General features: G+C 49.6%; 2 protein-coding genes across 14 annotated transcripts; both read right to left on the reverse strand.

Moving 5' to 3' along the window:
- Positions 1-784: 784 nt before the first annotated feature.
- LOC6592453 lies at positions 785-8,335 on the reverse strand. Of its 12 annotated transcripts, XM_026986400.1 has the most exons (15): positions 8,187-8,335; positions 7,393-7,948; positions 7,192-7,314; positions 6,606-6,707; positions 6,376-6,555; positions 6,138-6,314; positions 5,323-5,534; positions 4,834-5,251; positions 4,675-4,701; positions 4,183-4,437; positions 3,644-4,055; positions 2,567-2,726; positions 2,400-2,507; positions 2,180-2,335; positions 785-1,097 (listed from the first exon to the last, which is right to left on the reverse strand). In XM_026986400.1, exons 2-15 carry the CDS (start codon positions 7,876-7,878, stop codon positions 1,049-1,051), a joined length of 2,865 nt encoding a protein of 954 aa, XP_026842201.1. In that variant the 5' UTR covers positions 7,879-7,948; positions 8,187-8,335; the 3' UTR covers positions 785-1,048. The 12 variants fall into 12 exon arrangements, 1 of the variants encoding a protein (XP_026842201.1); XR_003408481.1 differs by lacking the exons at positions 6,138-6,314; positions 6,376-6,555; positions 6,606-6,707; ... (1 more) ...; positions 7,393-7,948; positions 8,187-8,335 and adding exons at positions 1,353-1,565; positions 2,000-2,012 and having other exon boundaries at positions 3,584-4,055; positions 5,323-5,764; XR_003408490.1 differs by lacking the exons at positions 6,138-6,314; positions 6,376-6,555; positions 6,606-6,707; ... (1 more) ...; positions 7,393-7,948; positions 8,187-8,335 and adding an exon at positions 1,353-2,012 and having other exon boundaries at positions 2,567-2,666; positions 3,815-4,055; positions 5,323-5,764.
- A 9,605-nt stretch (positions 8,336-17,940) lies between these two features.
- Positions 17,941-23,490, reverse strand: LOC113565103 (protein enabled). 2 transcript variants are annotated; one of them, XM_026985793.1, is made up of 10 exons: positions 22,841-23,490; positions 22,445-22,750; positions 20,407-20,728; positions 20,110-20,342; positions 19,663-19,948; positions 18,742-19,467; positions 18,493-18,651; positions 18,221-18,433; positions 18,035-18,152; positions 17,941-17,969 (listed from the first exon to the last, which is right to left on the reverse strand). In XM_026985793.1, exons 1-10 carry the CDS (start codon positions 23,488-23,490, stop codon positions 17,941-17,943), a joined length of 3,042 nt encoding a protein of 1,013 aa, XP_026841594.1. The 2 variants fall into 2 exon arrangements, with proteins under 2 accessions (XP_026841594.1, XP_026841595.1); XM_026985794.1 differs by lacking the exon at positions 22,445-22,750 and having other exon boundaries at positions 19,663-19,960; positions 23,033-23,490.
- Between the last annotated feature and the right edge of the window lie 3,415 nt (positions 23,491-26,905).

The raw sequence follows: 26,905 nt of genomic DNA on the forward strand, positions 1-26,905 counted from the left end.
TTTCCCAGCTGATGAAACCGATAAACATTATTCTTCGGTTAATTGAAGCTCTATACACAAAAGCTAAAGTCCGTAAGACGTAGTTTTACGATCGTTTTCTACTCTGTTCTGACTTTATTTTCGATAAAATATACCGTCGGACCATCAGCAATATACCGAAATATACCGTCTCACTTACAAAACATACCATAAGTATACCGATGAAAGAATGAAAATTCATCATACGCTTTGGTGTACAATGGGTTAATCTTTCTCTGTCCATAATCAGAAAACGTATTCCTTGATTTTGATATTCGGTTGAATATAACTAGCTAAGTAGGGTCCTCAGCACTGCACACATATTTTTATCCGAATGATGAATCTATTTTCCACATGACTGGCTAATATAAAGGCTCTTTCGTATTGGGATTGTGTATAAAATAGGATTTCAACAATTAAGGTCATAGTTGAAACGTAGTGGTCATGAAATGAAACGTGTGAAACGTAACGTCATTTGAACACTTGTTGCTGGTCAGTCGGTGGAATGGACATATTTATACCCTATTTGTTTAAATTAATTGAAATTCTGTTTTCCAAACTAATTTGAAACGTTGCTTATGACTTTTTTTAAGATTGATAGGATATATTTTTCTAGTTCAGGGCAATTTGACAGGATTCGATATTCTTGTGCGATAAACGTATTTAGGATGTGGATGTTGCTTTGGCGCCCAACCCACTTTGACCCCAATTTGAATCGGAATTGCAAATGTACTTTTACCAGTAATTTTAATTGAAAAATTCTTAGTTCGCTCTTATTTTGTACAATTATTATTCGTGTTTGTAGAAAATACAAAATATCAAAGGGGTCTACTTGTTGACACAGAGAAAGGTTAAAAACGAAACCAAAGAACTTATTGCACGTGGGTGTGTGTGTGTGTATAAATAAATAACATAATGTATCAAAGATTTCGATAGCCGAAGTGTCCCGGTGTTCCTCCCTCTAAGCATAGTAATTCGATTAAGTGTCCCCGGCGTCGGAGCTGGGATGGACGATGGATTGGGGGCCTCTTTACAGTTTCCGTATACTCCGATCCGCCGCAGCCGAGTTAAGTTTGGTTCTGTGAAGGAAATGCAAAGAGATCGGGTTAGTGAAGTCTGAAGAGGCAAGAACATCCAGCAGAATCAACCCCAAAACAGGGGTATAAAAAGCTTCAAACAACAACAGATCTTGCCGAATCACAAGCAACAGCCTGAACCATCGAAAGCGAACCGAATCGAGTCGAACGAAACGGAACGCAGCTGGGTGTTAATTTAGTACACAACACAGTGGTGGAGCAAGAGCAGAACAAGGAACTTCCATGCAGATGGCTTACCCGCCTAAGGAGTGGACAACTCTCGAACTCTCTCCTAAAGCCGAACGAATCTAGAACTGAGGCTGTTTCGAAGGACGGATGGAGGAGTTTTCAGAAGAAGGAGCATTTTTTTGTTTTCTTAAATGTCGGCCGCTGCCGCCCTCAAACTAGTTTGAATATTGTTAAGTTTTAAGTTGATTTTGCTGCACTTAAGCCTACTGCTCACTGGCCATCCTGTGTCCGTGTGGTGGTGGTGCGAGTAGGTGGTTGTGTGGCGGTCGAGTGGTGCGATGAGAGAAGAGCTCGGATTAGTGTCGAAACAGAATACAACAGAAGGAACTGAATTGAATTTTATAGCGTGGCGAAGCTTGATGGATGAATGAGTATCGGATATGGGATGATCTGATGATCGTTCTGGATGGTTAGCAGTCAGCAGAAGCCGAACCAAAATAGTACATAAATCAAGCAAAATTTAAACAGAGCTTTTAACGCTCTGCCGAGGCCAATTCCACGGTTTAAGTAAATCAAAAATTGCCATTGCTCGTGGTAAATATTCAACTGCATTTGGCGGATTTTACAAAAGAAGAATTACGAGTATTTAGATAGTTTTTGGTAGACAAATAGATAATGCTTTAGATAACTATGTTCAGATCTCTCTCTGTGAGTACCGGATAGGAGTTTCTAAAAGGATCAAAGGGGTGTGTTTGTGTGTGTTTTGTGTGTGTGGAAAGAGAAAAAATAAAACGAAATCAATAAATTAGTATGGGGCCACTCCCCAAGTCAGTGTTAAAGAAGGGAGAAGGAGGTGGCGCAACCAAGCCCGGGGGCAGCGATGCCCGGCCACTTACAGTTCCATGGAGAGCACCGTGGGATTGGGACAGGCCTGGGGCGCCCGTATGTGACACTGCTTGTGACAGATCAGCTGGCAGTCGCGGCACTCGTATCCCTGCTTGCCCGGCCTCCGAGGTATGGACTTCATGCAGATCGAGCACTGCAAGCCGCTTCTGTAAGAGCCAGAGGAAGGGCATAAGAAGTTGGAGGCTAAGCGGAATCAGTTGGCTCACTTACCCGCTCAAATGCTTGGCTATGAAGGTGTGATCATTGTAGATGTGCAGCTTGGTGCCCTTGCGGCGCCAGCGCGGTCTCTGGGCAATGGCCAAAGGCACAATAAAGTGGCTGAAACGAAGGCAATGCGTGAGAATCAAAGGAAGATCACGATTCGGTTCAGCACTCACCGCTTCACGCCGTTCTCGATGGTCTCCAGGACCAAGGTGGAGGCCTCGTGTACGTAGGTCTTATTGCTGGCCGAGGAGAAACCTGAGATGGCCGAGGATTCTGAAATTGAAGAGCGTCGTGAATGGTCGGTGATGGCGGAGCCAATGCCCATGCGGGGTCCTGCGTAATTTAGTGTTTCGTTTTAATAGTGTGTTCGAATAGCATTTCCCACAGTGGAGAGTACAGATTGGAGATTGTAGATTGGAGAGTTACACACAAACCAAGCAACCGGTTTAGACCAAATTATATGTTTTTTTTTTTTGCATATGTAAATAAAAAGAGAGAGAACAAAAAAGATACCAAAAGAGAATGTGAGAAATAATTATAAATAATGATCGTTAAAGCCGTATGCGAACCGAAGGGAAGCAGATCCAAAAACGCAATATATCCAAATCCAAAATAAAGCCAAATGTTTGCGAAATATTTCAAAATATTCAAACGTTTTTGTGTTGGGGTGTGTTTGGTGTGTGTGTGTGTGTGTAGTGTAGGTGGAGGACCGTGGAATACATACAGATTTGTGTTGGGACACAGTTCGGTTAGCATTTGATGGGGAGAGAGAGAGTGTGGAGATAAAGAGAGAAGACAAGACAAACAAGATATATAGATACAGAACGGTTAACGATACAGATACAGATGCGGATACAAGTGAACGATCAAAGACTTAAACATAATGGTAGGTGCTTAGCCGACAGATAGATAGATAGATTAAACATTAAACATTGGGATAGATACAGATGGGCAGCAGAGGCAACAGCTGGGATATGCACGGGGGAACGTCTGATTGAACGTCAGATGGGATGGATGTCCTGGTCCTGGCTATCCCAACCCTTGATCCAATTGTTTATTGCGGATTAGATGCAGGAAAAGTCCGAAATGTGCGGATAAGCTCTGGGAGATGCATGGCTGGTTAGAACTGGGAGGGATGCTGTGATGCTGGTGCATGGGGTCTGGGACTGGGTGGACGATTGGGTAATTACCAAGTGAATTGCTTTTGGACAGAGTGGCACGATCGACAGATAATGAACGGGAAGAATCACCATTGAGGGTTCCGGTGGCGGTTCGGGGTAGTCCTGTCGATGTTGTTGTAGTATTGGCGTAGTTCGAGTTGGTGGCTGATAGTGATTTGTGATTGCTATTGGGCTGATCTGCCGAGAGGGTGCGTGTCTTGGAGCGGCTGAGCCGCTTCTTCAGGGTGCCAAAGAAATTACGTTTTTTGCTGCGCCCACGATCGTCCAGCACGTCCATGCCCTCACCCGCCTGCAGATGCCCCAGATGGGCCCCGTTCCGCGGCAGGCTGTTCATGCTGTAGCCCCCGCCATTGATGTTGGAGCTGCCGTTGCCGTTGCCATTGCCACTGCCGTTTCCGGCTAGCCCACTGCTCCCATTGAGGTTGTAGTTGTTGTGGTAGCCGCTGCCGTTGGGCGAGGAGGCTGCGTTGGGCTGCCCGAACTGGAAGAACACTCACAGAGATTAGCAGAGGACTCAGTGGGGGTGCGGGCAAAACTGCAAACTTCATGCTACGCCATGCCATGCCATGGAACTCCTCCAAGTCTTTTGGGAACTCTCTTGAACTCACCTCCGCGGTACTGTCCTCGTTGGCGGTACCACTACCGTTACCTGTTTCGTTGTGCGGCTCGTCGCCACCGCCACCGCCGCCGCTGGCCAGCGGCTGGACCTCCGTGCCGGGGTCCAGCTCGAGCTCCAGCTGGAGCTGCTCGGCCTTGGCGGCCGCTGCCTCGCTGGCGGCCCGCTCGAAGGCCTGGGCCACGGCCTGGTCCAGCTCTGTGGGCGATTCAAAGACCTCGATGCGGCCATCCTTGTTCAACTCGACCTGGACGGGGGCGTGGGCGTGGTTAGAGAAGCGCGAGGGTTAGGCAAGAACGAGCAATGGAACAGAACGAGAAACAGTTGAGATTAGCTTGACTAGATCCTAATCCTGCATGACGGTGCTCATCATGAGGGGGGGCTGTGGGTGGTGGGTGGTGGGGGGGTTAGAGACGCAGTAACTCAATGGAACTCAAAACGAAACGGATGACCAAGGCTCGAGGCTGATCGGGTCTGGAATTACCTTAAATGCATTCGGATTGCCCGAGTTCTGTGCGGGATCGGGAGATGGAATGAAAGAAACAAAGAGAGAACGAAATTATAGAACCAAAGAGACAGCGGGAGCCGGGAGACCGGGATATGATAGAGTCAATGCTTGGTGGAGCATCAGCATCCCACTCACCCGCTGGACGCTGTGGATGATGAGGGTGCTCTTGCTGGGCTGGCCCCCGTTTCCGGTGGCGGAGAGGGCGCCGTCCTGCAGAGCGCGGACCGCGGCGTCGGCCAGGTCCGCTCCGTTGCGGATGTGTTCATTGATGGCCGGCGTGCTGAGGCGCAGGGCCTCCTTGAGGCGTTGTGGACGGGCGCCCGCCGGGATCTCGGCTCCCTCGATGAACACGAAGTCCACGGTGATGGCGCCGGCCACGGGCTGGGTTTCGTAGGGCCGTGGCTGGAGCTGCAGCAGCTGGGTGGAGGCCGGACCCACGGCCAGCTCGTCGATGCCGACCAGGCCGAGTCCGAGGAACTTGGGCGGATCCGAGGCGATCACTGGATGGTCGTACACCTCGAAGAGAATCTCTGCAGACTGCGGGGAGAGTTCACTGGAACGAAACGAAACAGGAAAATGAGTCCGGGGCATCCCCAGCAGGAGATCTGCTGTTCAAAGACTCACAAGAGGAAGTGCTCATCCCAGTAGGGTCTGCTGCCGCGCTGGGTGCCCGTCTGGTTCTTCTGGGCCGGCTCGTCCATCTCGATGACCACATAGGGGTCGTGGGCGTCCCTCAGGCCCTCTCCCTTGACGATCTTCACCAGCAGCCGCCTGCCGGACACCATGTGCTGCGAGTCCCGCAGGCCCACGCCTCCCATATGGTGCTCCATGTTGTGCTGTGTGTGGAGGAGGCAGAGCATGCAATGAGTCAGTGCGTGAGAGACAGAGACGGAGACGGAGAGAAAGAGATGGGTGGGTAGAGAGGGGGCTCAGAGACGGAGAGTGATAGAGAGAGAGAGAGAGACACTGATGCTGTTTTCGGTTAGGGCTTATGAAATTCGCCTTTAATTAGCAACTTGTGTGACATTCACTAGAAATTGTAATAATATTGAAAGTATTGGTTCCCCTGAAAAGAGAGAGCGCAAAAGAGAGAGAGAGAGTTCTTTACTGGCAGGATACGGATACGCAAATGGCAACAAGAGGGGGATGAGGCGAGAGAAAGAAGGCGAATTCCATAAACGAAGGCATGGCAGATATACACGGGTGGTGGTGGAGACAGAGGGAGCAATGAGAAGTGTCTGTTTGTCTGTGGAGCCAAGGGGGAACAGAGTGGAATCACTGTACAGGAAAAAGGAGTCCTGTTTTCGAGTTCTGTGTGGAATGACGACGAACTGGAAAGACAGTCAAACACGAAACAGAAACAACAACAAACAGAGGCTGCACTCCGCACTGCTCCCAACGCTCACCGCCAGGGAGTCATAGTGAACGGGATAGATTACGGGCAGATCCAGGGGCTCCACCTCGGCCCGCGGGCAGGTGGAGTAGATGGAGAAGTCCACGGGGTAGACGGTGTCGCGCAGGGCCGTCGTCAGGATGTCGCTGATGACCGTCTGGAGCTGCTGTTCGTCCTGGTCCATGGGCTTGATGGCCCCCACGCTGTTCATCGCAATGCGCACCTGTGGCGAGGCGAAAAGACGAAAGGTTATCCATGGACGGAGGGCCACAGCACACACTCACATCAGGATAGCCCTCGACACGCATCTCGCCCTTGAGACTGTTGTAGTTCATGGGGATGGCCATGCGGGCGCGGAATCGCGACACGGTCACCTTGTAATGGGAGGTCTCCACCTTGCCCGACTTCTGGCGGAAGGTCTTCACCTGCAGCACTGGCATGGCGTCGCAGTCGAACGTGATGAGCTGTGGAGACTCGAAATTAGTCCAGTCTGGGGCCTCATCTCACGACTTACCATATCCGCAGGATTGTTCTCATCGCAGTTGCAGAAGATGTTGTTCAGGCCCGGAGCAGGGCTATCGGGCAGCACTCGGACCACTTCCACGGCCACTCCATGCTGCAAGCGACAAACAGAGAGAGAGAGAGAGAGAGAATCAGAGATCTGGTTTTGGGGATTGCTTGGGCATTACGTAACCCGACGCGATTGGGGACTGGGGCTCAGAAGTGAGCGCATTTGGGGCGCGAGTCAGAGGCTCAGTCGAGAGTGACTAACGATTCCGCGCTGACCTTGGCCTACGGCCGGCTCCGAATCGGGGCTGGGGGAGCGCGTAAAAGGCGATAAAAAAATGTAAGAGGCAAAAAACAACAAACAGAAAAACACGTTTCGACATCGGTTACGGCTGAGCGAGTTCTCAGGCGGGCGGGCAGACAGGCGGAGGGGGGAGGGTCGAACACTGATTTCAAGTTGAAGAACAAAGGTCAATGGACGCTGTAGACCAAGCTGGAGCTCGGCCATGACATCAGACCCCAGGAAGGTGGCGTGAATGATGTCAAAGCCGGCTGGCTGGCTGCTGATGTCACTCCGGCGGATGGGCACTCACCTCCTCCACAGACTTGCGGAGCGAGTCGTTGATGGCTATCACCCAGGACATGAGCAGCTCGTTGACAATGACTAGATCGCTGTACAGCCAGCGGAACACTTGGCTGGTCCACGTGACAGAGCTCTGAAGAGACACAAAAAGGCACACAGTTTACAGATTAGAGAGTGTTCTCCCTTTCGGGAAATGTGTGTGTTTTCTTACCGTTTCGGGTCCCACCACATTGGAGGGCGGTGGAACATAGCGCTTCTTGCGATTCTCCGGCCCCGTGGAGCTCTGGCGTACCACGCGGCGACGCGGTCCGGCGGCGCCAGCGGCACCACCGCTTAGGGGCGAGGCCGAAGAGCGACCACGGCCAGCCGAGGCGCCAGTCAGAGGCTTGGAGAGATCCTCGACTTTGCTCTTGGTGGCCAGCATGTCCCTGGGCTCGGAGAGTCGCTTCTCCGGCTTGGAGGAGCCGCCGAGGGCCAAAGCGGCCGCCCCGGGGGCCACGCTGCTCTGGCGACTGTTGGCGGCACTGGGCGTCTTCTCCTTGTTGAGATACTTGCGGTAGAGCAGCTTGCACAGCCAGACAGAGAAGAGGGCCAGCACGGCCCACAGAAAGATGAAGATGGCTAGGGAGTCCATTGTTAAGTCACCAAGTCCCTCGAACGAACAGATATAGTCATCGATTTGGTCTGCCAGATCCATCGTTTAGCAGCAGACGGTCGAGTTCCAGCCGAGGTCCAGGCGTTGGTTCATCATCGTCGTAGTCGGTGTTCTGCCGAAGATCAGACAGACAAATAGTTGTATTATACGAGAGCCAGAGTACTCGTGGTATGTGCCACAGACAGAGATAGAGAGAGAGAGCAACAGATGAGAGATGTCTTGGTTTCTGTATGCCATGAAAGACCTCCCATCCCTCCCTTCCTACCCGCAGCCCCACCGCTGGGCGTGTCTATTTATAGAACTCGAACAATTTTCATGAAAATGAAAATATGAAAAATATCGCCACTCACAGAGAGTCGTGTCCACAGTGGAAGAAGAAACCAGCTGCAGGATCACCCACTGACCCAATAGCTCTCGGATCGGATCGAATCTATTATCTTTGAAATATCTTCTATGGAAGGAACTCTGCACCAAAAAAATAGGGAATTGAAGGAACTCGAAGACGGATCGAACGAAGTGTTGGCAGAAAACGGAACCGAACGGAAACCAAACCGAAACTGAACTGTCGACCCTGTCTGCCTGTATCCGAATCCGAATCCGTATCCGAATCCGAATGGGATCTGCTCTCGTACGAGAGAAGCATTCTCTAAGTATCCGTGCGCCGACGCCAGCAGCTCTCCCTAGAGATGGGAGGCAGCCCGGGCCCCGGCCCCTACCCCTACCCCTGCCTCTGCGGTGGTTTCGTGACTCGGGCACGTTTCCAACTCCAACGATTCAACGATTCCATGGTGGGACTGCTGTTGACGTCATGGTTCTTTATTCTTTTTTAGGTCGCAGCGAAACACCGCCGAAAAGTAGAGGAGGAGAGACAGCAAAACAGAAAGAGAGAGAGAAGAAATGACGTAAGGGAATCGGAGGTTGAGCTCGAGGTGAGTAGGGGAGGGGAGGAATGGGAAGCGCTTTTTACGACTTCGTCGGATTGTTTATACTGCGCTTGTTCTGGCTTTATTTTTAGATATTTCTGTACCACCGCACCACCCCTCCCACCCGCCCCCCTCTCTGTCTGCCTCTCTCTCTCTCTTACTGCCAAATGCGACCCCTATACACGCATTTATTAGAAACCATTTGAGAGAATTTGCATTCAACAAAACGGCTAAAGAAAATAGAAAAGAAAATACTTGTGCCACCCCCCCACCACCCACCTCCGTCTGCCTTGGCACTTGTTGCAGTTAATATTTGAACATTGTTCAGTTCGTGCCCCATCGATTGCTGCCCCCACACCATGCCATCCCATCTGTTGTAGCTTTTCGTGAAAAGCTTGCCATTGCCAAGAGGAAAATGCCGAGCGAAACATTTCGGCCATTTGTCCATCGCTCAACCGCGAAAAAAAAAACAATAACAAAACGCCACTTTGCATGCGATAATCTGTTTTATATCAATAGAAACCATTCCGTCTCTGTCTCTCACTCACTCTCTCTCTCTCTCTCTCTCCCTCTCACTATTTATATATCTTTTCGTCTTTCTCTTGTGGCTCGGAAGAATATTCCTTGTTTTCTTGGGCTTTCTGCGCTGCTGACTTTTGGACATTCTCTTGCTTTGGCTCTGGGTTTTCCAAGTAGAGACTCGCAGCCACTGGCGCGTCTATTGACCCCTTTCGGCAGGGGGCACTCGCCCTGGTCTGAATGGGGCGTCGAGAGGGCGATTACGAGAGCAACAAGTACTCTTCTCTCGGGTATTTTTAACCCAAGAAAAGCATCGGGGCACCAGAGGAATCCGCCCGTTGCCAAAGGGGCGGCGGTCTGTCACGCCCCACAGCCCCAGCAGTGCCACAGCAGTGTACGATCTACGATCAGCCATCCTCTAACAGGCATGGAGTGTCCACATCTTTTCTTTGATCAACACGCACTAACTAGAGAGGAAATTGCTACCAAAATAATGGCCCAGAAGTGCCGTTGGGGCCAAGTTAATTAAAGCGAACCTCTTGGCTGCCACTGCCACTGCCACTTCATGTGGGAACACATGCAAACAACACTCTTTGTTGGGCAACCCAGAAGCCACTCTTTCTCTTGTATTTAATGAGCCACCAGAGCCGCACCGCTCGGAGCTTGCAACAGCAACAGGTTGCCGGCACTTCCGTTTTAATTGCTGGCTTCGAAAGGTCAAAGGGTTCGGGTTGAATGCCCCCTTCGGGTGAGCAGCTGCCTCACCTGCGTGTCCACAGAATGCCGCAAATGGAGAAATTCTAAGCGGATTGCGGCTGAGGCATTCAAAGTATTCGCAATGCAAACACTTAGAGTGCACCTCCGAATAGCTAATCACATTCAAAATGCGAATAAATATTGAATATTGATTGCGTAGCCCAGCGGCAAGTGCCTATAAATAGAGATGATGATGGGGTACGGCGATCCGAAGCCGGCAATCGGCCAGCGCCGGCGAAGGTCATGCCGCGCAGATGAATCAAAATTGTGTGGGGGGGGGGGGATGGGTCTTTGTTTATCTGTCTGCCACTTGACTCACTGCAGACGGGGTTCCACCTTTGTTGACTCTGGCCTTCTAATCTTATCGCAGGGAAGGCGCCTCTGCGCCTTCTTCTTGCCCCCTTTTATCGCGTTTAATTGTTTAATTGTTAATGAATGTGAAGTGCCGCTCGATAGGGATCTCGAGAGTTGGCCATGGCAGTGACAGCACCAGCAACAGCAACAGGCTGTCTCCTATTCACCTATTAATGAGTCAATAAAATGTGCCAAATGTGGAAAAGACACTCGATGATGTCATCCCATCAAACATTCAGAGTGTTCTATGCGAGTATTCCATTCGAATTGATAAGGCATCGGACTAGGCTCTCTACGACTTCTCTGCCTCTGAGGAAGGGGGGCATGGGGATCGAGATCTAATCGAGCTGCCGTGCAGTGCCTGGCATAAACCAAATTGCACTTCAATTTCTGGCTCGTTCGATTCCCCGATATCGGTTGACCTTTGGCTGTTTTGCCATTCGAGCGTGTCAAGGCTGGGTCTATTTTTGGAAGCTCTGCCAAAACAGGGCGTATGCGTAATATGCGAATGGAGATTTATGGGGGCACAGGGGCACGGGGGCACGACTGAGCTGAGGGGCCAACATCAACACGCAAGCACTCTACTCCCCAATGCAGCCTGATGACCAACCCCAAAGGGGTGGCGGGAGCCACAGTTGCGTGCTTATACAACACAACAGCCAGAGTTCGAGGCAAAAGACAAAGTTCAGAAGACACAACAACATCTACAGCTACAGTAACAGCTACGAGTATTTTTCACAACTCTCAGGCAAGCGAGAGCTGGAGAACCTTTCGACTTTCGACTCTGTGCTCTGTTCTCTGTGAAAACTCGTTCCGTCCCCATACACCAATTATCGATTAAAGCTCGCGAAAGGGGCAAGAAACCAATCGATTGGAGTGTGAAAATTGGACCAGAGAAGCGAACGGATTACGCATGGCTACAAGGATATGTCCTCGATTGATTTTGTGTCTCCCGATTGGTCGGCAAATGAATGCCACGCTTTTGTGCGGAGTAATTTGCTCGGCCTATGTGAGAGGCACTTTAACCCCGCCACCAAGTGTTTTGACCAGTCCAGGACCCGCGGCCAACCGGGGTTGCCAGGCCAACCATCAATAATTGAGGATTCGTGTGAACAGAGCGACATTTCGAATTGATTTGTCAACGTTCCCGCGCTCCCAGGCGGAGCCCCAGAGCAGAATTCATCAAAGTTTCATGGGTCCAGTTCCTTTGTTTGTTTACTTGAATCCTCCGAAAGCTTTGCCTCAGAAGCGGAGCTTTTGCTGCCGGCACACACACACACAGGCAGGCGGTATAAGAGAGGCACGGCACGGCAAGGCACAGGCTCGTGGGGTGAGGCCGGAAAACTGCAGCAGCCGTCAAAACCGTCGGCCCGGTTTTTCCTGCGTCAGCAGCTTCAACAGCCTGTGACACAGTTTCGACATCTGGGGGTGGCTTTTAAAACGAATGAATGGGGGTTGGAGTGGCAGCGCACGCACTACCCCACCCCACCCCACCCCCCTCTCGTTATCGCATGGGCGATCGCTGGCACATCTTCCTACCGCGCAGCAAACACACCCAAAGAGAGTCCATCCAGCCAGCCCATCCCATCCGCCAGGGAGAACTCCCCATTTAAGTATGTGCGCAAAAAGGGGGATGGATGGCGCGAATATAGCAGGGGCCAGGGGGTTGGTTGGTCTACTTACCATGCAGCGCGGTGTAATAAGTTTTGATGTTGTTGTTGTAGTTGTTGTTGGTTTGTCCGCAGGATGTGCGTTGTAATGTTTCGTGGAAGTAAAAATAGATTGCATTATTAAGGAGAAACACGGAGGAGGAATGTTAATATCATCTGTTCATGTTATTCTATTTCTTCGTTTAGCCAAAATTTCCTCATGTGCTCGCGGGGTGGGGTGATGGTGGGTTGGGGAAAACAGCATGGAAAATGCTCTGTGATTGATTAGTGACAACAATGTGTAGTGGATGTGTGTCTGTGTGTGTGCGTTTGTGTGGAATGACCCAATCCACGTGCCACCTGAATGAAGGGGGTTCCGAAAAATTTCGATAAATTCCAATGAAAGAAACTTTTGGGCCACAAATTTCTCTGCTTATGTGTTGGGACAGGTTACGGTGGGTGGGGGTAATGTAATGCAAATCAATAGGGGAATAGTGGAGTGGGTTGGAAAAGCTTGGAACACATGGTAAGCAAATCGTCCACTCTCTCGCTCTCTCTACTCACACGGGCCACCACCAATCAGCTAATGCCAAAGGCCACGTTAGCACTCCGGCGGAGGGTGGCGTAAGTATTCCTAGCCAGAACCTTTGCACTGCCAATTTCCCATAAATGGGACAAATTAACCAAAACGTTGACGATTATTTTCGTTTAGTAATAACGCCGTTTTGTAATCTCTTTCGTTCTTATTTAAGGCACTCTTTGCGTGACGGCAAAGCGGGACAGATCTTTGGATGCTTTTATCACTTTATTTCGTTGCTCCTTTGGATGCCGATGGGTTATAGGCGTCGGGGAGGCGAGTAGAGCTGTGATGAATTTTACAAAGGCACGTAAAATGAACTAAAAGAGAGATAGACACAAACGGATCTTTTGTCACATCTTCTTTTCACATAAGACATAAAAAAGTTCAATGCTATATTGTGTGTTTTTGAGGGTTGCTTCCGCTTTGTTGAAACTCGTTTATATTGTTATTCAAATTCTCAATGTCTTGCGATAAGAAATCGTAATGTTTGGGGCACCACTTGTATTGCCTGCTGCTGTTTGCCGTTACACACACACACACCCGAATATATAGATTTAGTTATTCAGATTTATCTAGATTTCACTGCCACGTTACTGGGCCACTAGCCACCACATATTGTAGCCAGTTTAGGCCAGGCCAGCAGAGGCCACCAAATACTTGGCCAACATTTGAATGTTCAGCCACAGCGGCAACAACAACCATACAAGTATCAATGAGAGCGGATCAGCTGTTTGCAGCTTCAATGCAGATGCTGCGGTTGTTGTTGTTGTTGCAGCAGCCCTAATACCGTTTGATTTTTGCTTATTTCGAGTTCGACATTTCTACAAATTGTTTTATGTTAAGACACAGACACACGCGCTCACACTTATATGTAAATTGTATTTTATTTTTGCAACGCTTTTTAAATATTTGCGGTTCTTGCCAAAATTCCACTACCAATGCAGTCCCAGGCACACGTACACACACTCACACACGAATACACTTGACTTGATGACTTTAGTGTTGTTTTTGTTTCTTTATTTTCGTGTTTTTCAGAACGGTACCGTACAACTTTTGCCGCCGCTATTTCATTTATTTTTCCGGAGCCAAAAAAACAACCAACCTTACTCGTTAAACTTTGACTTATCGTATATCGATAAGAAATCGAGATTAGCCCACTTAAACCCCCCGCGGCAAGTGGCGGAAAATTTTACTGATTGTAAACTCGTTTTGTGGATTCATGCCATCTTTCCTCTGAACTTCAAAATAACCACGCTAACTTTTACCTCAACTGCGCTAACATTATTAAATTCTCATTATTTTCGGTGGAAAATTGAAATACCCCTTGGCTTGCAATGGGTTAATCGTTCTCCGTCGAGTATTGGAAAGCATTTTTCTCAATTTTGATGTTCCGTCGAATATTACTAGCTAGATAGAACATTTAGTCACGCCCACATAATTTGATACGATTCATGAATCAATTTTCTATTTAACTGGTGTATTCTTAATACTTGCTTTCAATATGCGAAATAAGTCAAACAAAAAACAAGTAGCGAAATAGGTCAATCAAGACAAACGGAAAAGGAAATTCGTTCATATTGCTCAATTTTGATATTCCATTGAATAATGCTGACTAACTAAATCTCTCATCAATGCCCACATAGTTTTATCCCATTGATGAATAAATTTTCTACAAGATTATATAGTTTTTAATCCTTGCTTTTATTGTATTTATTGTAAAAAAAGGTTTAAACGAAAAAGTTCAATAAAAAAAGAGTCGTTAAATTGCGTGTAAGCGGTAGTATAGCCTTTGTATACCCTATTTTGTTAATTTTATATGAAGGTATAAATATTGATATGAAGATAAAACGTAACTAATAAGGACCTTTTCTCAAATTTACATTTTTTAGACATATTCATGTGTATGATGAGTGATGAGTATATGATCCCGATCCTGATACCTATTCTTGGTCTCTACAAGCAGACAATAAGCTTTAAAATTTCGTTGAAATATTGAAAATAATATTGAATCATATTAAAATACATTGAAAATAAATTGTTTTTGCCTGGGATGACAAACATATTCACAATCCTATAACATCCATTTCCCCCAGGGTATGTGTACATAGAATGAGATTCATTTTTGCGAACCGAGTGAAAGAGGTCCTTACCCGATTCAAGTTCTGTTATCGATTATCGACTGGATACGAGTGGTGCGCGCCAAATATAACTATTTTGAAAGTGAAAGAGCGGATTTAAATGTAGTTAATTGGAATACAAATAAGAAACCTACATATGGAAGATTTTATACCCTTTGTTCTTGCAAATGGTATATTTTCTTAAATATTCCTATGTTTATTAATTTAATGCATGGTTGATTGGTTTCGGTTTAATTTTACCCAAAAAAATACCGAAAAGCATTAAAAATGCCGTAAACGCTCATCCGGAATGTAAGGGACTGTAAGCTTTTGAGTTCCTCTCTCGCTCAACAGAGGTCTGTTAGCGAAAGCTTTTAGATCACAGCACCAGCGCGGGAGAATTTGAACTTGGTTCAAGTTGAAATGAAAGAATTTAAATTTTTTATTCGTACGAAACGCTTAAGGGTAATTTTAGTTGTTCCTTGTCGCCCCAGCCATACCCAGGAGCATACCCATGAAGACGCTCTTCAGATCGTACGCCCAGGCAAGATAGGCAAAGATCATGACGAAGAAGTCTTGATCACCTCCTTCTTATAGTGACTTCGAATTAGACTTGCATTGCATCTATTAGTACTCCGTACATTGTCTTATAAACTACTTCCATTAAAAATTCAAATTCTCTATGAATGCAAGTTTTGTGGAGGCAAGCAGGAATGTGTTTATTGGTGGCATTGGGGACTTTTAATTATAAATGTGGGAGCTGTCGATTCTCGGAACAGCTGCCGTGTGCCACAGGGCTTGCACCTGCTACAATCTAAGTTAATTAATTAAATGTTTAATGAGTAAAAAGTAATTCCTCCAACATACCGTGTAGTCTATAGTAGAGATGGGCATATTTTAGGCAAATATGGTCAAAACCGCTGTGTACCGTAAAGATACTAGAAATAAAAACACACTTTCATTTGGTTTTCACATACAAACGTTGGTTGTTTATTTCACTGTACGCTCTTTTTGTTGAATATGCATATAATGTTTGCGCCTCTATTCCTTTCGCCTCGTCTCGCCTCGCCACGACTCGACTCCTCCGCCGCTATAACTTATGCCGCTCTTACAGTTCTAAATGAATCCGTTGCTGATTTACTTTATATATATTTTGATCTCAAGTCAATGTTTGCTCAATGTCTCTTCCTGCATCTGCATATGCCTCGCCACGTATGTATATTGAATATTCTTGTTGTTGTATATAAGTGTATAATATATATATTTAATTTAATACATAAAAAGTATGCGCTCGCTCCGCGCACGGGTATCCTCGATCTGCTCGATCTCCTTCTCTCTTGTTTAAAATAGTTTACGTGTGTGTTTAATATTAAATTGTTGCCTGCCATTGTTGCCGCAACGCTGCAGCAAAGATCATATATAAAAATACAAAAATCATAACATTTACATACGCCTCCGACTGACGCGTCTGGCCGCCATATAACTAGGTATTCCATATAATCTATATATTCATACTCGTACTCGTACGTACGTCTGCATATCGACGCCACCTTGCACAGTACAGTCAATATATATGTACTACATCAAATGATCGTTAAATTACAGAAAACTAAACGTATTTATATGCATTCGAATTATACACAACTACACCGATCGATCCAATCGGATCCGATCCGATCCGCAGTATAAATAAATTTCTTGTCCACTTAATAAACAATTTCACTTTTGTATGCCTTAAGAACTAAACTCTCCTGCTGCTCCTACTCCGCATCCTCCTCCTCTGCCCTAGTGCCAGGCCAGACCCTCCGCGCATCCTCGTTATCTGCGTTCATTCAATAATTTCACTATTTAGTCTTAGTCGTATGTATATGGAAGTTGAAATCGGTACTCATATGTTCAAGATCGGACGGGAAGGCGCTCGCCCACCGCCGAATCTGGGGAGGAGTGTACAATATTTAGTGGCTTTCCTTTATATATATATATATCAGTATGTATATATATATTTATGTATGTATAATACGCAGCAGTCAATTGTTAATTTAGCTTTCTAATTTCGCTGTATAGATCGTATAGATCGCTTAGATCGCAGGGGTAATGCATGTTTACTTGTATATCTAACGCTAAGTTGCTCGAGAGTCAGAGTCCTGAACACCGCACTCAATTCCGCTTTGAACTGTTGATGTTTCGGTTTCTGTATCTGTTTTTGCTGAAGACTTGCTGGTTCTTGTTCCGATGTTGCTTAAATTGAGTTCGTATGAGATCGTGTGCTTAGGAAATTGGTTTCGGTTTTCTTTTTTGTGGGGGGAAATGCAGTGAAGTGACCTTTCTCTCGTTGCTCCTCCACAGACCAGACGACTGTGGGAGTATGAGAGATGGATAGATAGATCGACAGATAGAGAGAGAGAGAGCGTTGATGGATGACATTTGTGGAATAGTTTTGTTTCGCCTCGCCTCCAATCGTAATACTTAATTTCTTTTAGGTTTGGTTAATGAGTATGCCATGCCCATATATAGGTACTATATAAAGTTATGTATATATGAAAGGGTGTCCTTTTATATGTACGTATGCATATGGGGTATTCGTGTGTTTGAGTGTGTCTGTGTATTCGTGCACCGATCCAGAGAGATACATCAAAATGGTATGTATTACAAAAGTGGTTCAAAAACATTCGGCAGATAGGGGAGGGGGGAGGGGACAGGGGACTGTTGACAGAGAACAAACTAAAAGGAATCCGCCTGGTGGGAGCGAGGGATTGGGAGAGGAGAGGATAAACGAAAGAATTCTGGTTCTCACACTAAAATTGGTTTAGACTTATGCAAAATAATGTACAATTGTAGAGTTAATTACATACTGAGGGTCGCCGAATATATAGACGTATACGTAGACGTAACTTAAAAGTCGGTAAGCAGTTCCCACTAAAAATATAATTACTTTGACTAAAGTTCCACCTCATACGCCTATTCTGCGTTTGTGTGTGTTTTTTGTGTTTGTGTTTGTGTTTATGTAACCCTACATATAACCTAGAGCATATGCTTTATACATATTTACTCGTATGTATCTTTTCTGTGTACGTATTTATGCCCATGCCTTCACGCCCCACTCCTTCGGTCCCCGAGTGCATTCAAGCTTGCTCCTACTGCTGCTGCTCCTCCGACTTGGACCTTCGAGAGTGCGGGGCCCACGCATATCTCGATAATATGTTGATCTATCTGCGATTGAACTCCGATTTGATAGCTGCAAGAACACACAAGTTTTATTAGACACCATCCGCAGGTCAGAGAAGGAATTGATCCACCCACCATCTATGATCTCGTTCTTGACCTTCTGGATCTCCAGGCGCATCTCGCGCACTATCTCAGCCTTCAGTGTGTCCAAGTCTCCGTTGGACAGTGCCAGGGACAGGCCATCGCCGTTCACCTGTCAGACAACAGAAAGAATTAGCCTCTTGTGCCGAATTCAAGGGAAAACTCCAAGAGATCTCTCACCTTCAGAATGGTCTCCTCGCTGGCACTGCCGAAGCGCTTTCGCATGGGTCGTGGCGATTCCCCGCCGCTGTTCGTTGTGTTGCTGCCAGCTCCGCCAGAGCTGCCGTTGGGCCCGTTCGTCCCAGAGCCGTTTCCGGCACCGCCGCCCAGCTTATGGGGCAGCGTGTTGGACTTCTCCCACGGACGCTGCTTCACCTCGGGCTCAGGATCGGGCTAAAAACGGACAGAACAAGGAATTAGCTAAATGGAAACGCCCACTTCAGTGCACTCACCTCTTTCTTCTCGGCCTGGGCACGACGCCGCGCCAGCGTCTTGGCCATCTCGTCCATCATGGAGGCCATGCCATTGGAGCTGCGTCCGATTGTGCCATAGTTTCCGCTGCCTCCACTGGAGGTGCTGCTGCCACTGTTCTCCGGAGCAGAAGTCGTGGACTGTGAGGGAGAACGGATAAGGGATAAGCCATAAGGGATTATATAATGTACTAGGATCTTCCAGTGCCGGAGAATGGGTCCCCCACTCACCTTGTTTTTCTTGAGCTTGAGCTGTTGCAGTTGGGAGGCCAGCGAGCCCATGAGATCTGCTTGGGGGTCATCTTTTTTGGGCGCTCCGCCCATTCCCGGGGGCGGAGGCGGTGGAGGAGGGGCGCCAGGACCCCCGGGACCACCCGGAGCTGGCGGTCCGCCCATGGCTGGCGGCGCTGGTGGCGCCGGTGGAGCCGGCGGCTGCGGCGGAGGCGGGGCTCCGTTGAACATCTGTGGCGGCGCTGGCGGAGCTCCGCCGAAGGTGGGCGGCGGCGGGGGCGGGGCTGGAGCAGCGGGCTGGCCCCCGCCCTGGCTGCTCATGCGGTTCAGAGGGATCTGGCCTTGTGACGGATTCATGGGCGGCGGCATCGGCACCTGGCCATACGGATTCTCCGCCTGCTGCTGCTGCTGCTGCGGCGGCGGCTGTGGATGTGCCTGGGGCGGACCGTAGCCGGGAGCGGGCATGGCTGGCGCCTGTGGCGGCTGCTGCTGCTGGACCATCTGTTGCTGGCTGGCGTACACGACGCTGTTGGCGCTGGCCGAGCTCGGGATGTGGCCGTGTCCGTGGCCGGGCTGCGAGACCACGTAAATGGGTCCGCCCCCGTTCTGATGCGGCGGCTGGGGCTGCTGCTGCTGCGGCAGAGACTGCTGTGGGGGCTGTGTCGGGTATTGATGCATATTGAGATTGGGATTAGAATTGGAGAGCACGTAGTGCGGCTGCTGGTACTGATGGTGTTTCATTGGAGCATTGGAGCATTGGTGGTGGGTTCAGGTGGTGCGGGCGGTTCGGGTGGATCAAGAGGGGTGGATCAAGCCAATTTGCGGATGAAATGAAACAGAAAGACAAACACGTGGCAGCGAAATGAGGAATCTGAATCTGGGATCTGCCAGGATCTGGACATATGTATGTTCTGGACGTACCTGAGAGGGACCCGGATAGCCCGCCTGGACCATCTGCTGCTGCTGCTGCTGGGCGGCGTAGACGGGTTGCTGCTGCTGCTGCTGCTGGTACGGCTGCTGTGGCTGTTGTTGGGGCTGCTGCGGCTGCTGCAGGGCCTGGCCCGGGGCCGGGGGGATTTGTGGGTTCACCTGCGGCGGTAGGCCGTTGGGCGTGGGTCCGTTGCCGGCGGGCGGTCTGTAATGGGGTCCCGGCGGGGCCATCTGCTGCTGCTGCTGCTGTTGCTGCGGCTGGGGGGCCGGCGGTGCGCTAAGGGAATTCCTTTAGTGAGCAAATTTCAGCGGAGGATCGCATGCAAGGATGAGGCATGAGCGGGAGGATGAGAGAGTGAGAGCATGGATTAATGAGTGCCCGATCGAGTGGGGAATCGATCCCTGAGGCGGTGGATGAGAGATGGTAGCGGTACCCACCTGCTGGTGCGATGGTGGCCCTGGGGCGTCGGCGGACTCTGGGGTATGTTATTCTGGTTGGTCTGCGAAGTGGGCGTCTGGGCCGAGGGCGTGATGTGGCCGGCAATGCCGTTGTTCTGCCGGAGAATGGCCGCATCCTCGCTGGTCATGGTGCGGTAGCCCATGTCCTCCTCGTACCCGTTGCCATTGGTCGGTTGTCCGCCCGGGTTGTTGGCCACCCGGCCGCTGAGCACCTGCAGCGATTGAGAGACGGACTATAGATGGGGTGGGGAAGCGGCCCGAGCAAGCGGCACTTACCTCCAGCGCGTGCATCATGGCCCGGGCGAAGTTCTCCGCATCGTTCTGGCTGGAGAAGTTCAGCCCGTAGACGAACTTGGAGTCGCGCCACTGGTGGAACGTGGCCGTGGCCTGGTTGTACTTCAGCCCCTTCAGGATCGAGCAGTTGATCACCACCTCGAGGTCGTGCAGCTTCCGTCCCACCACCCGGAACGTGTTGTTCTGCTGGTGGTGGTAGATCTGCACCTTGCTCAGTCCCGACGAGCTCCCCGAGGGCACCCACTTCTTCTGGTTGTCGTCGTAGACCATCACAGAGGCGCGTGCCCCGATAATGCTCTGCTCACTGGAATCACAAGAGACAGAACACAGGATTAGACAGTGGAACGGTGTAGAGTGGAGAGAAGGGAATGATGATATACGAGTAATGAGTTCAAAGGAAGAGATCAATAACAATTACTAAATGGATTTCCCAGAGTCTGTTCCGAGAAACGGAATGTCATTAGAGCTTATTCTTCTTCTTCTTTTTATGTGGATCCGCTTCGCTCCGATCCACACACTTTTCACACGACTCCACGTCTCGAGAGTGCTTTGTATCTATGTATCTATCCCACCAGTCCCTCCCCACACCTGGCGAGCTGGAGAACTGGAGAACACAGGAAGTGCAATGCATTTCTTTGCCTTGCGGCGAAGGGAATTGCTCACACACCTGTCATGCAGCCAGTCGTGAGCGTCTACAGTCTCCAGTCTTCAGTCTTCAGTCTTCCGTCTCTCGAGTCTCACGGAACGATTAAATGATTCTAATGAAAGTTCTAATATGCTGCTGCTCTGATGCTCAACCTTTAGCATTTTTCCCCTCTTCTCTTCAGTTGACAATTAAAGCGGAAAGGGGATCGGTTTGGATCGGGTACTTGAGCAAACATGTGGCAGGCAGGCAGGCAAACAGCAAACAGCAAATGAACGAACGAACGAACGAACGCCTTCATTGGAAAAATGCAAAGGCGATGACGAGTTGTTGACTTGCCCCGCGACTCGGTTCTGCCTGTTTTTTTGCTGTCTTGCACTGCTCCGAGTTGTGTGTTAGTGGGGGAAAGAGATAATGACAGCAGCAGCAAAAGCAGCAACAGAAACCGACCACAAAACGAGTCGAGTCTGCAGAATTCTCGCCTTAGCCAGACTCTAGCTCGCGAGACTCGCGAGACCTGGTCCAAGCCAAAAGCCGCGAGTAGTTTTGCACTTAAATGGAGCTCCGCGGACGGGGCGGACAGACGGCAGGCAGAAATCTCTGTGCGAACCCGAGCTCTGGCCACAGCTGTGCCGTAGATCTCCTTATATAACTACTCGCGGGGTGGCCAGAGGGGGCTCTGTGCTCTGTGCTCTGTGGCTGTGGCTTCGATTTGCTTCGAACGAAAGTGAAGTGAAGCCTGTGTTTCCCCTGACACCCGCCCCCCCTCCACCCTCCCCCCCACTTGGCCATAGGTGAGTAATCCTAGAAAACGAAAATTGGCAAACAAATGAGCATGTGGCAGCTCTGGAGATCGGCGAAACCTCTGCTGAGCACTGAGCACTGAACTGCTGCTCTCTTTCGGGTGGTGCAGGGGGTGGGGGCGGTGTCGTGTAATGGGAGGCAGGTGAAATTGGGCACGGCGGGGCACTTTAGTTAGTCGTGCGTTAAGCTGCATGCAGATTCGTTGTGTTGTGTGCTTCGCTTCTGTGGTGCAGCACACACGAAAGTGGTTTCCAACTTAATTGGCGTTAAATTATAATTATGATTATGATTAAGTGGGGGCCAGTGGGGTGGGTGAGGGAGGGCTGGGGGGCAGGGCGACGTCTACGTGTAGCAGTAAAAGCGAATTCTTTGATTTCTCGCTGAAATGAAGAACGTAGCTGAGATGACGAATTCTTTCATCCATTGCCATATGCCAAGCTATGCTGCTACGTGCCGGAGAGATCCCACCCCAACCCAGCAACACCCAAGCCCCCCAAGGACGTTGCCCAAAAGGCCAATGAGGGGGAAGGAGGGGCAGTGGGGAAAGTGTTGTGGGGGGGACTCAAAACATACGCAAAAATTGTTGTCATGCCCCCAATGGATTTATCTTTGACCGAATTATGGCGACGCTGAGGGAGGATTCGTTGCTGATTCTGTTGTTGTTGTTGTTTCTGTATTATGTTGTGTTGCATGTTGTTGTTGTTGCTGCTGTTGTGTTGCTGTTGTTGTTGCAGGTAATGATGTATGTTGCTGTAGAGATGCTGTTTATGTGGATGTTGCTGCTGCTGCTGCTGTGTTGATGATGATGATGGGATTGTTCTAATTGAGAACGACATGGAACAGCCAAGTCTCGATGGGCCAGCCTTAGAAGGGTAGGAGCAGGAAGTGGAAGTGGAAGTGGAGGAGGAGGAGGCGGATGAAGTGGCGCCACTCGTGGAAGAAGTGGGGCAGAAGGTAGAAGCAGCCGGCGGGTTAGAGGTCGTTGGATCGGAGGGGGAAACGCATTTGCGTAGAGTGGAAAATATAACCGACGACGAGGAGGAGGACGAAGCACTGGAATGGGAGGTTGATGCTGATGCTGATGCTGATGTGGATGTGGATGGAGTGGCTATCGTGTGTGCTGCAACTGGGGCAGCTGTGGCTGATGGTGGCTGTACATACAACGACTGATCCTGGACGGATCGCTGGTGTTGTTGGTGGGGCGCTTCGTAGATGGGTGCGGCGCCCCGGTCGGCCTTCGGCAGCTGCAGGACGAGCTGCTCGTGCTCGTGGTAGGCCGACCGCTGGCGCAGGAGCAGCTCCTGCTGCTGCTGCTGCTGCTGCTGGTAGTGGTGGTACATGGGATGGCGGTAGTCGAGCAGATCCAGCTCCTGCAGCTCCTCGATGCTGTAGTACTCGGACAGGCCCTTGACGCGGTGCAGGCTCTGGCTGCGACGAATCAACTCCCCGGCGGGCTGTGTGGCAGCCACGGGGGCACCCTTCGGCGCCTGGAACTCGCACATGCCGCCGGCGGGGCCGGTGGACTGGTGGTAGGCCAGGATGGGGCCCGAGGAGGCCACCACGGCATTGGGTTTCTTGCTGCTGAACGAGGTCTTGGCATAGAGTTTCTTCATGGCCATTAACTGTTGGCCAATATTTGAAGAGGCGGCAGACACGCACACAGCTGGGATCCCACGATCCCACACACACACGCGCGCACACACACACAGGCACAGAAAAACACTCGGAAACCGACGACGGACGACCGACGATCAACGATCAGCTATCAAAGATCTCAGATATATCCAATTTATGTTTGTCTAGGCTCCGCTGCCACTGCCACTGCCGCTGCCTCTTCCCACTCGGATCTTGGATCTGTTGGTGTCTGCGGTCGGTGTCTCTGCTCTCGTGCCACGTCCGATCCAACTGAAACCGCGATTGAGATTGAGATTGAGACTGCGGCTCGAAACGAAACTAAACGGCTCTGGCATTCGACTCGCACCAGTCGGAGGCCAAGACAACTCTCTGGCCCCGACGACGACGACGACGCTCACTCTCCCGCCCAGCCAATGGCCAACAGCGAGAGCAAGAGAGCGAGAGCGAGAGCGTATGCGAGCAGAAGAGAGAGAATGGATGGATGGATGGTTGGAGAGCGATAGTGGATAGTCGCTCTGTTTGAGCACTTTGAAACCGTCTAAAAGGCAAATAATTACTCTTCAAAGTCAATAAAATAATGAGAAATGATGAGATGATGGCGGATGAGTGATGAGCGACCCAGAGAGGTGGCCAGGTAGTGGAGCAGATCGCTTAGTCAACAGATACTGCAACATGCCTCACGGGCTTCATACCAGAGGCAGTCTCTGGCAAGGCAAGTATTAACCCAGAAGATCTTCCAAACAGATCTAGAGGCAAAGTACAAGCACATTCGAGAGATAGAAAGACTATCTTTGAGGTTTATCCTTGGCGTTCTACCAGATCCGGCTACGAACAGTTCCAAAGTCTCTTCGAAAGGGTATACGAAAAGTCCTCTAGCGAAAAACCTCCCAGTGCGAAGCTGGCGGGCAATCTTTTTTGTTTAGACAGCGACAACTTCTCATGACCGTCAGTCAGTCAGTCAGTCAGTCCGTCAATCTGTTCGTCACTTGGTCATTCGTTCAGTTAGTCAGTTGGTGGTTTCATTCGTTTGTCCGCCAGTGCGATAATTACTTAAGAAACGAGCTCAATAATTTATATTTCCCCCTCGAGTGACTATTACAAGTATTTTTTATTCCTTCCTCCCTCTCCCTCTCTCTCTCTCTCTCAACTGTTCTTTGGCGGCGGAAAGCGCAGAGAGGGGCAGAGTGGTGGAGGGGCAGAGGCGGTGCACAGCTTGTGGCATGCTATGAAAAATTCATATAAAATTGTAAATCCCGCGACTGTGTGCTCCGGTCTGGAGAGGTCTTGAGATTCAGATCTGTTTCAGAGTTTCAGAGCTCCAGCGTTGAGGCTTTCGGCTTTTTGCCCCTCAACTTCTCGTCTCAGTTCTTGAATGTAATTTCCAATTAACATTGTTGTTGTTTTTGTTGTTGTTGCCCCGATTATCGTATTGCTTTAATGGCTTTGTCAGAATGGTAGCCCCTCAGACCCGCTCCGCCTTCGGTCTAGGGTCTAGGGTCTGGGCCTAAACGTGTGCCGCGGCTTAAATGATTTGGCAACTAAATATTTTTTTTTGTTTCCTCTTGTCTGATATTTTGGTAATACCATTTCCATTGGTTGTGTGTCTGGGAGGGCGGGGGGCAGACCCGCAGGCAGACAAGCGACAAAGCAAACAAAAGGCCCCACATGTGAGCAATCACCGCACAGAAAGTAGGTTGCCAGGCGGAGGGGCAGGGCGTGGCAGGGCGCGGAGTCAGCCAGGAGATGGAAACAGTTGACTCCAGGCAAACAGCCAGAAGGGGGTAACGGGGGGGAACGGAATCAATATCCAATATCACTGCACGAAGGAGCGCTTCCTGCTGCCGCTGGCAGCTCCATCATAATAATCCCTTCGACGACAAGAGATTGCGATTGGGGTCACCCTCTCGCCACACTCACACACAGGTGATGAGTGGATGAATGGCAGGATGAATGGATGAGTGGTGCTGTGGTGCAGTCAGCTAATTGGAATCGACTTGAATCACGGCACTCTGGCACTCTCAAGCTTAAAGCTGCAGGTAATCTCTGAGTCTGTCCAACACACAAATAACATACCCCGAAAATCTATTTGGGTTCCGTTTTTGATTCCCCCTTAGACGCCCAGAAGAAGTTCGAAGTTCCCAGAAGATTCGAATCGATTAATGCACTCGATAAGAGCCTCCAATTAATGGTTTGAAGCAATTAGCGAGGGAATCTCCCTCCAATCCGAACAAAGCACGAACAAAGCCACAGCGCCCTATCCGTTTTGACGAGTACCTTGATGGTCCCTCTCCGAGCAGCTCCGATCCGTGGTCCGTGGGACAAATGTTACCCATCGAGCGGCGCAATTGGAACTGGAACTGGCACTGGCCCTGGCACTGGCACTGGGCACCGCATGCACATTATGAGCCGCGAAATACGATAGAACAGACCACGGAATACGAGGAAGCCAGCCCCTGGACGCTGCTGAAACGCTGAAATTAAGTTTAAAGCGAGGGCCGGATTTCCTTGGAGACATCAAAATGATGACACGCCCAAAAAAAAAAAAGCTGGCTGCGTTTTTGCTTATTCACAATTCAGTTACCACCAGTGGGGGAGGGGTGGATGGGGTGGTCTGTGGGGGGGCACTGTTTTAGCCCTGACTAAGCAAACAGACATCGGATCGGATGGGTGAGCTCCCCAAATGGGAAGCCGCACCCCGCTTTAGACCAAACAAACAAATTATGGGGATTAATAAAATATAAAAAAAAAAACGGACGGAAGGAAGGAGTCGCCGTCGCCCACCGTCCATCCCGTTCCCCTGGGTGCGGGCTTTCGCATAAATTCTGGGGCAAATGAGCCACAAAAAGGTTGAAAGTTGACCCATAAATTCCGTGAAAGATGGAGCCAAGACCCGTCAAGGTGGGAAAGTGGTGGAGACGGAGGAGGAGGAGGAATCTGTGAATTGAACTCAATTTGAATGGGATTCATAATTGAAATGTCCTTCACGGGCGATTGACGTGAATGAATCTCTAAATGAATGGGGAATGGGGAGTGGGATGGATGGGGGGGTAGAAAAAGTATCTATTGATTGCCAAAGTCGGGGAATGTAAACTTACGTCATTTCAATTTGGTTTCTTCTGTGGCTGCGGTTATCGTTCTAGTAGTTGCTTCTCTCCCTCTCTCTCTCTCTCTCTCTAAAGGTAGGGGATCCCAGATCCCGTTCCTCTGGCTGGGCTGTGCTGGGCTGGAGTGTCGGTTCCTCGTGCGGCTGCCTTCTGCTCTGGAACACTGAGATCTGCGGAAGAGAGGAGCAAGTGTCGGAGAGGATACAGTGGCAGTCTGGCACAGTCGGGTGTCGTCTCATAAATCAACTTCAGGCACGTGTGAGTATCCAGCAGATAGTTTATCCCCACACACACA

Source organism: Drosophila persimilis, unplaced genomic scaffold (genome assembly GCF_003286085.1).
Source record: "Drosophila persimilis strain 14011-0111.01,24,50 unplaced genomic scaffold, DperRS2 tig00000002-arrow-pilon, whole genome shotgun sequence".
Taxonomy (NCBI): domain Eukaryota; kingdom Metazoa; phylum Arthropoda; class Insecta; order Diptera; family Drosophilidae; genus Drosophila; species Drosophila persimilis.